The sequence below is a fragment of the Triticum dicoccoides genome, chromosome 1B, assembly GCF_002162155.2.
Source record: "Triticum dicoccoides isolate Atlit2015 ecotype Zavitan chromosome 1B, WEW_v2.0, whole genome shotgun sequence".
NCBI lineage: Eukaryota > Viridiplantae > Streptophyta > Magnoliopsida > Poales > Poaceae > Triticum > Triticum dicoccoides.
The window spans coordinates 103,306,777-103,316,605 of NC_041381.1; the positions used below are offsets into that span (position 1 = coordinate 103,306,777).

At 44.7% G+C, this 9,829-nt stretch overlaps 1 protein-coding gene across 2 annotated transcripts; it reads right to left on the reverse strand.

The window, feature by feature from the left end:
- Positions 1 to 4,521: 4,521 nt before the first annotated feature.
- On the reverse strand, positions 4,522 to 8,247 carry LOC119321970 (importin subunit beta-1-like). Of its 2 annotated transcripts, none has more exons than XM_037595481.1 (3): positions 7,958 to 8,247; positions 5,016 to 7,440; positions 4,522 to 4,929 (listed from the first exon to the last, which is right to left on the reverse strand). In XM_037595481.1, exons 2-3 carry the CDS (start codon positions 7,427 to 7,429, stop codon positions 4,734 to 4,736), a joined length of 2,610 nt encoding a protein of 869 aa, XP_037451378.1. In that variant the 5' UTR covers positions 7,430 to 7,440; positions 7,958 to 8,247; the 3' UTR covers positions 4,522 to 4,733. The 2 variants fall into 2 exon arrangements, with proteins under 2 accessions (XP_037451378.1, XP_037451374.1); XM_037595477.1 differs by having other exon boundaries at positions 5,016 to 7,445.
- Between the last annotated feature and the right edge of the window lie 1,582 nt (positions 8,248 to 9,829).

Consider the following 9,829-nt stretch of genomic DNA (forward strand, 5'->3'; position numbering starts at 1 on the left):
GTGCATCGGTTTGAGTTCTCCTCGGTGATACATGGAAGTGAAGTTTGAGAAGCTTATTACTCTTGGGTGTTTGGGCACCCTAGAGCTTGTTCCTTTTGGGTGCCTTGGCGCTCTAGACGGTTGGTGGTGTTCGGAGCTCAATCATTGTGGTGTAAAGCTCCGGGCAAGCGTCGGGGTCTCCAATTAGGTTGTGGAGATCGCCTCGAGCAATTTGACGGGTTCCGGTGACCGCCCCCAAAGGTTGCCAAAGTGTACGGGTTCGGTGACGGCCCCCAAGGGTTGCCATTTGTATGGGTTCGGTGACTGCCCTCAAGGGTCCCTTAGTGGAATCGCGGCATCTTGCATTGTGCGAGGGCGTGAGGAGATTACGGTGGCCCTAGTGGCTTCTTGGGGAGCATTGTGCCTCCACACCGCTCCAAACAGAGATTAGCATCCACAAGGGTGTGAACTTCGGGATACATCGTCGTCTCCGCGTGCCTCGGTTATCTCTTACCTGAGCCCTTTACTTATGCACTTTACTTGGTGATAGCCATTTTGTTCTTTGTCATATATCTTGCTATCTCATAGTTCCTTATCTTGCTTAGCATAAGTTGTTGGTGCACATAGGTGAGCCTAGTTGTTTTAGGTTTTATGCTTGATAAATTAACCGCTAGGTTTATTCCGCATTTGTTCAAGCCTAAACCGTAATTATTTTAAAGCACCTATTCACCCCCCCCCCTCTAGGCGACATCAACGATGTTTCACAAGCCATTTAGTTTATATACATTATCCAGGTACACTTGAGCTACTGTCAGGGCAGTGAATGGATGAGCCAGAGGAATGAAATGGCCGTATTTACCGAACTTGTCGATAACCACCAGAATAGTGTCATAAGACTTGCTTTTGGGAAGCCCGGAGATGAAATCCATGCTCACCATGTTCCAAGCTTCTTTAGGCACAGTTAAGGGACTAAGAAGCCCAGGTTTCTTGATGTGCTTAGACTTGGCTTGCTGACAAATCGTATACTTTCTCACAAAGTCCTGGATGTGTTGTTTCATGGCAGGCCAAGAAAACAACGCCTTAATTCTTTGGTAAGTGGCCTAAAACCCAGAGTGCCCACCCACTCCACTTGCATGTAACGAGAGCATAATAACCTGATGGGCCTCCTTATTGCCGCCAGCCACACTCTATCATGATGCTTGATGATACCTTGCACCAATTGGAACCCTTTGTCATTGGAACCAGTGAGACTAAGCTCAGATAATAATTCCTTGGCCTGTGGGTCTTGCAAGTATCCTTCACCTACAGTTTCCAACCATTGCGGAGTGCCAAAATTCATAGAATGAAGAGTAGCAGACTCTGGCACTATGGATAAGGAATCTGCTGCAGTATTCTCCTTCCCTTTCTTGTACACTACAGTATATGTAAAGCCCATGAGCTTAAGTAGTGCTTTCTGTTGCATGGAATTGCTCACCTTCTGTTCAGTCAAGTGCAAAAAACTCTTATGATCAGTGCTGATAATGAAAGGAGCATGATGCAAATAAGATTGCCACTTATCAACTGCCAAAATAACAGCCAAACACTCTTTTCATAAGTGGACAGGGCCTGAGCCTGTGGACCTAAGGCTTTACTGAGATAGGCAATAGGGTGACCAGATTGCATGAGCACTGCTCCAATGCCCACATTACCGAAGGAAATATGCCCTAGAGGCAATAATAAAGTTATTATTTATTTCCTTATTTCATGATAAATGTTTATTATTCATGCTAGAATTGTATTAACTGGAAACTTGATACATGTGTGAATACATAGACAAACATACACTAGTATGCCTCTACTTGACTAGCTCGTTGAATCAAAGATGGTTAAGTTTCCTAGCCATAGACATGAGTTGTCATTTGATTAACGAGATCACATCATTAGAGAATGATGTGATTGACTTGACTCAATCCGTTAGCTTAGCACTTGATCGTTTAGTATGTTGCTATTGCTTTCTTCATGACTTATACATGTTCCTATGACTATGAGATTATGCAACTCCCGTTTACCGGAGGAACACTTTGTGTGCTATCAAACGTCACAACGTAACTGGGTGATTATAAAGGTGCTCTACAGGTGTCTCCGAGGGTACTTGTTGAGTTGGCGTATTTCGAGATTAGGATTTGTCACTCCGATTATTGGAGTGGTATCTCTGGGCCCTCTCGGTAATGCACATCACTATAAGCCTTGCAAGCAATGTGACTAATGAGTTAGTTGTGGGATGATGCATTACATAACGAGTAAAGAGACTTGTCGGTAATGAGATTAAACTAGGTATTGAGATACCGACGATCAAATCTCGGGCAAGTAACATACCGATGGCAAAGGGAACAATGTATGTTGTTATGCGGTTTGACCGATAAAGATCTTCGTAGAATATGTGGGAGCCAATATGAGCATCCAGGTTCCGCTATTGGTTATTGACCGGAGACGAGTCTCGGTCATGTCTACATAGTTTTCGAAACCGTAGGGTCCGCACGCTTAAAGTTCTGTGACGATTTGTATTATGAGTTTATGTGTTTTGATGCACCGAAGGTAGTTCGGAGTCCCGGATGAGATCGGGGACATGACGAGGAGTCTCGAAATGATCGAAACGTAAAGATCGATATATTGGACGACTATATTCGGACATCGGAAAGGTTCCAAATGATCGAGCTGCCATCTGTTAGTGTCGAGACCGTTGCCTCCAACGCGCCACCGGAGCTATCCAAAATTTAAGAAAACAAAACCTGTGTCCTCATCCTCTTCTGAGAGTCTTCTCCCACGCAGCAGCCACAGGCATACAAATACTAACACCACAGGCACAACCACACATACGATTGGCATGCACCAATCTACCCACCAGACTCACTAGTCAAGCACTCGAGCATAACAGGTTAGCAATCCTCAGCTTCCTTTCGTACTACTCCGGTCGTTCTATGTCACTCCAAGCGTTCGTTACCATTGACCGGTTCTCTTGTATTGCAATTTGCAAGTAGGCAATGAAAGCGGGGGGAGCAACCGCCAGCGTCCAAGTCGTTCCGACCGACGCCTTCGTCGCCATGGCTTACAACACCGGCTGAGTCAGGGTGTTCGTCGACTCCAACAAGAAGGTCACGAAAGCTCCCAGGATTGGCTAGCTAGCTGCGCTCTCATGCTTACGTTTGTAAGGATAAATCCGGACGTAATTCTGTCTAGCTGTACCATGTAAGCGTGTGTACTGATGTATTAGGAAGATGCTCCAGTGCGCCTAGATCTTATTAGAGAAGATACAAAACGAGAACAGGTTGGGGAATAGTAAATTAATGAAATACCGATACATGCAAGAAAATTTAGTGCAAACGTAGATTACGACCATATCACTAACAGATTGGTGTCACTCTTCTGTTACTAAAAACAACTCACAGCGACATAGTTCCAGCCATGCTTTTTTTTTCACTACAAATATTTGTCCGAGACAAAGTGACATACTGACACTGTTCAGGAGTGTTTCATGATGCTGCCAGCATATTGCTCTGTAAATAGAAACAGTAAACGTATCTTTCACCACGCACACAAAAATAGTTCGAGTCTGAAGATTGGTCAGGTTGGTTACTTCAGGTAGTCAGCGTTACAAAAACAAACAAATAAATAAATGTGAGAATAAAAAACCTGAGAAAAGATTGGTCAGATCATGTAAACTGGGTTGAGTCATGCTGCTGGCGTGGAGAAGGTGCAGACCAGTGATGTGGACCCACAATGTAACGGTGCCTGCGCCCCTTGTGTCCGTGCACAACATTAGTACTCATATAACGAGTCACCTGAGAAAAGCCCTCTGCAAACCTCTGCAAAGATGTTCCTCCAGCACAATGTTACTACACCATATGTTCGATGTCTGTGCGTGAAAAGGTCGATGAGATTCTCTTCGAGTTAGAGATTCACAGCTTGCTCAAACGTTTAGAGGCGGCTAGCCCTGGATCTGGCAAGGCGATTGTGGAAGAGGCTATCAGAAACCAAAGAAAGAAGAGTGGTGCCACAGGAAAGGCGTCCACAGCTGCTTGATGCTTGATGGCAGTCTTTTGATTGTCCTTATTGTGTGGCTTGTCTCGGTGGTCTTGGCTGAGATTCTCTCGTTGGATGGTTCTTTGCGATGTTGTTGTGTGGGGGTTGGTAGTCGTTATGTGTTGGGTTGTCGGTCTGATCATGCACTTATGGGGTTGCTTGTTCTGTGAGTAGTCCTCGGGTGGTAGGTTTGTATTGATTTTTGCCCGGTTTTCCAGTAATTAACCAGGCAACTCTCTTCTGCTTAATTAATCGATGAGGCAAATCTTTTGCCTCCGTTTCGAAAAAAAAAACTCCACTAAAAGAATTCCAACATAATGACATGGCCATAATTCATGCCAATAGTGTGACAAGTCATATAGCAACAACAAGGATCAATCAGGTAGCAATGAACCATATTAGCAAGAACACTGCACTACAATAGAACATATACCAACAAGGATCAATCAGGTAGCATGAAAGGATATGAAAAAAAAAGACTAGTAACAAACATAGACAGCATAGCATGGATAAGCAACAAGTCAAACACATTAGTAAATTTAGCAGTTCAAGTCGAACACATCACTGAAGGATCCCCTACTACTGACACTACATGTGTATCGGAATTCTTCCATTCATCCGTGGCAAACGGACTTTACAGATGCACAAGAAGAAAAACCTCCACCACAACCAACAACAGAAAATGATTTCACATATTAAGCAACCACTGCTTGGTTTATCATTCCCTGCGCCCACGATGCAGCCTCCCTGACTTCTTCGTCCGAATCAAGGCACTCCCTAAAGAATTCGACATGGAACAGGTGGTTCCTGAACAGATCTTTTGATATTGGGCCAAGTGTATCTGCAAGATCACCAAGGACTGCAACTGCAGCCTTTGTCACACTCTCATCCCTGAAAGCAGATATATGCATATACTGCTAAGAAACGGAACAGTCACTCATATAACTAAAAGAAATGGCAATGAAAATGATGTGCACCTGCTCCCATCCTTGTAGACAGCTTCAGTGAACTGCAATAGGTGGGTTGCATAAGGTACCATCAGCTGAGCTTTTGGACCTTTTATACCCTGTAATATGCCAGAGTAAGCCTCAAATATTCCCCGTCTGAGCTGATTACCATAGTGAACCATATCATCGTCACTTTGATCTAAAACTACAACAAGCTCAGCAGCTCCTTGAAGCATTGGCATGGCATATGGCAGGTATTTCTCAAAATTCTCGCCAATAGCAAGAGCAATATCTCCAAAGCATGAGAAAATGGGAGGTTTGACAGACCGGTTGAGCATTGGATTTGAAAGATCCTTGAGGAGAACAGTCATAATTCCATCACAGAATGGCAACACTTTATCTTCTAGTGTACGGCAAATGTCACCCACCACTCCAACAGAAATGGAGCATACTTGGTATTCTTCATGATTCTGCAAGCCTGCTTCAAGGTACTTGAAAAACTCCGGCATGTATTTTACAAAATCTGGACCGATAGCATCCGCAAGAACACCAATAGCAAGCATTGCTTCTTCATGTACAGTAGAACCGTGGCAAGCAAAGACACAAAGAAACAGAAACATCAACTGATCAGCATTCTGGGTGATAATGGACTCCGCATCTGAGTTGCTCAGTTTCGGGAGGATGACCTGCAGTACACCGCACAGCAAAGCCTGCAGGTCACTCTGGTTCTCCTTGTCGCCTGATGAAAATACTTCGAGATCAAATGTCAAGTTCAATCTTCTCATGACCTCCTGCAATAACTGGCCTATAATGCTTGAAGTTTCATCTATGTTGCTGACTCTCACAATCTCATTCAATGCTTCATAAGCAGATGAACGAAGCCTAAAATGGGTCGCGCCAACACAGTCCGTAGCAGAAAGGAGAGCGGTGATGACACTAGGAAGATAAGGTGTAAGCACAGAGGAGATTGAATCTGCTGCATTTTCATAACCTTGGGCAAGAAAGTATATAGCTCCACAGACTTTCTCAGCCACATTTGGAACATCCTTACTACTCTCCAGCAACACTGTCATGATACGCGTAAGGTTTCCACTTGTTACAATCGGATTGACACTGGTTGGAGAATTCAAAAATTCAAACACACGCCCAAGAGTCCATGCAGTGGTGTCTTTTACCTGGCTGTTGGGATCTTTCATTGCATTGAGCAAGAAATCAAGTCCGGCATGTACCAGTGGAGCAAGTTTCGGAAGAGAAGGACCGTCAAGGATAGAACCAAATGCAAAAGTAGCTGCCTCACGACAATGCCAATCTGGATTTGTGATGTTAGCCTCAACAAATGGCATGACAAGAGGGACAATCGCATCACCAACAGCTTTAGCGATGAGTCTAAGGCACGTCCCACCACTCATGGAAATGTTCCACACATTATCATCTTGCTCTTGATCTTCCTCCTGCTTCAACAGAGTTTCGAGCAGCATTGGAACAAGTGAAGGGAGTGCCTTTTCTATAAAGCGAAAATTTGCACTAGAGTCGGCATCGTCATATCCCTCATATTCTTCTTGGAGTTGAATCTCTTCATCACAAATTGTGCTCCAGAACTCAATAGCTTGAAGTGCAACTGATTCCTCATCTCCTTTGACAGTGTTGGACGTCAGGTTAAATACGGTTTGCATATAAGGTTCCAAGTGCATATAATATATGGATGCAATTGCAACAAGGCATTCAAAAGCTGCCTGTCTGATCTCCACTTCATTAGATACAGCAGTCTCACAAATTACCTTCATTATATAGTTCCTCTCCATATCATTTGCAAAGTTGCTATCAGCAAAATAAAGAGCGTTATATAGAGCTTTAACTGCTGCAAGACGGACTTCAACACTTAGCTCTGCCTGGTTCATTCCCTGGACCACAGCAGTCAGAACAGCATTGACTTGATCCTGCTCCAAGTGCTCAGGAGAAATCTCCTCACAGACATACCCCAATGCCTCTAGAGTTGCTTGCTTCAGTGGCGCAGATGCACCGTGCTGCGTCATGTTTCCCAATAACTTGGCAATGAGGTCTTGCCATTCACAACGGGGCATCTCAATGGAGGCGACCTTTGCAATAACCTGCGATGAGACCTGCCTTGCATCAGGCACCGAAGATCCTAGCGTTAGCAGCAAGGATTCCTTGATCCTCGATTTGATCGACAGGTCCAGGCTGACCCATTGCTGACCAAGTAGCTCCTTCCTTGAACAATCCTTGGCATCCAACGAATTCTTAAGGATAATGCCAGCAAGTCTTCTAGACTCTGGCGGCCTTTCGTCATTCGAGAGCTCCACTGATAAGGAAAGCAGGAACCTGGGAAGATTCTGCTCCTGAAACAGCTTAAGGCTGCTTTCTGCTACTGACCGAAGGTTACCGTCCGGAGATTGCGCGGCTAGGAGAATCTGAGTGATATCCATGGCTGTATCAACTGTCCTAACAAACATCAAACAAACAGATTTTAACATTCTCAGAAAAAAAGAATTACATACGAACTAAATTAAACTAAAATTGGCACCCATCAACACTCCCCGGTAGCAGCTGGTAGTTTTAGGTTTTAGCACACACAAGACATGTGAACCCCCAGTTCCTCCGCCTCTTATTATTTTGGAAGCTACAGTATAGTAGTCCACAGCCTTTGCATTTTACCCAACTGACGAAATTTAGGTCGTCTGCTTCAGTCAAACAGTCCTTAAGGGCCAGTTTGACCAGGCCTATCACTAGTCTCCAAGCGGGTGCATCCTGATTAAGCTTTCTTCTCTTATCGAGCTACTGGAAAACATTATAACTGGTAGGTTTTGCTACACAACCAAAATTCCAAAATCTCTGACGTTTTCTGAAAAAAAAATCGAATTTCACAAGAATGCTCGATGCCTGACAGATTGAGTAAGCAATGGAGATGGAATGGAACTTAGAGAGAAGCGGATATTCGGCGATAGGTGCCTTACTGTGTTGTGTGTGGCGAGTCTCTTTGGGGGCTGTGGCGGGGGCTTCACCGCTCCCCGGCAGCTCGCGCGCTCGCTCTTCAGCGACCGTGTGCCGCCTGTCCCGGTATCCTGCAGGTCGCCGCCGCCTTCCCGGCACCTTCCCTCGCCGGCGCCGATTACCGCCTGGCGGCCGGGAGCTGCCGCTCCGCCGGGTCGGGTCGGGTCGGGTGGTGTAGCGGTTAGGGTTTGGGGATTTTGGGCGCGCGGTTTACTTTGGAGCTCGGTTTGGTTCAACGATGCAGGAGGGGACGGGACGGGGAGACGGGAGGGGGCGGCGGTCGGCTGGGCTCTCGGCTGTGGTTTCGCCTGTGGGCCGTGGACAACAACTGGCGCAACCGAAGGACTGGCTCGTCAGATGGGCCAAACCATCCCGGCTCATCTAACCCGTCAGGCTAAAACGCAGCGCTTTTTTTTTACGGTCCAAACCTCCTTTATTCATGGGAGCTCCTAGTCAGAGCTCCTGTTGGACACTGTAGTGAAATCATTAATTGAGGAGTACTTCTTACAAAGATTATTTCTACCTCTTCAAATTGCGATAAGCGACGCGCTGCATGTTGCTACTTGTGAGCTGCATTGGGTTTCGTCGTAGAGGAGGGAATTATGCAGGACAGTAGAGATAAGTATTTCCTTCAGTTATGAAATCAAGGTTATCAATCCAGTAAAAAAATCAAGCAACAACTCGTTAACAACACTTGTACACAAAATAACAAATCCTTGCACCAAACGTGAACATGAGGTTGTCAATCCCTTGGCAGTTTATTGCAAAATCAAATTGTATGGTGATAAATAGATAGATAAATAAAGTAAAATTATAGTAAGATATTTTTAGGATTTTTAATATATGATAGAAGTGGACCCGGGGGCAATAGTTTCACTAGAGGCTTTTTTTTTTAAATAATATACGGTGGGTAAACAAATTATCGTTGGGCAATTGATAAAAAGACAAATAATCATGACGATATTCAAGGCAATGATCATGTATATAGGCATCACGTCCGAGACAAGTAGATCGATTCCTGTCTGCATCTAGTACTATCCACACATCGATCGCTATCCAGCATGCATCTAGAGTATTATGTTCATAAAGAACGGAGTAACACCTTAAGCAAGATGACATGATGTAGACAAAGTAAACTCACGCATGAATAAACCCCATCTTTTTACCCTTAATAGCAACGATACATACGTATCATGCCCCCTACTGTCACTGAGATTGAATACCGCAAGATCGAACACATCACAAAGCACCTCTCCCATTACAAGATAAATCAATTCAGTTGGTCAAACCAAATCAATAGATCAGAGAGAAATACGAAGCTAGAACAATCATGAATAAAAGAGTTCAGAGAAAACTTAAATAATATTCATGGATAATTTGATAATAAACTCACAATTCATCGGATCCCGATAAACACACCGCAAAAAGTGATTACATCGGATAGAATTCCAAAAACATCAAGGAGAACATTGTATTGAATATCAAACAGAGAGAAGAAGTCATCTAGATACTAACTATGGACCCGTAGATCTGTGGTAAACTACTCATGCATCATCGGAACGGCAACAAGGTTGATGTAGAGCCCCTCCGTGATTGATTACCCTTTTGGCGGAGTACCGAAAAAAGTCCCCAGATGGCATCTCTCGAGAACAAAGGCGTGCGGTGGTGAAAAAAGTATTTCGTGGACTCCTCTGTTGGTTCCCTGATTTTAGAGAATTTATAGAGGCGGGGTTAGGTCAAACGGAGCCTCGTGGGGCCCACGAGCCATCAGGGCGTGCCCTACCCCCTGGGCGCACCCTGGTGCCTCATGGGCCACTGCTCCATCTTCTCGTCCC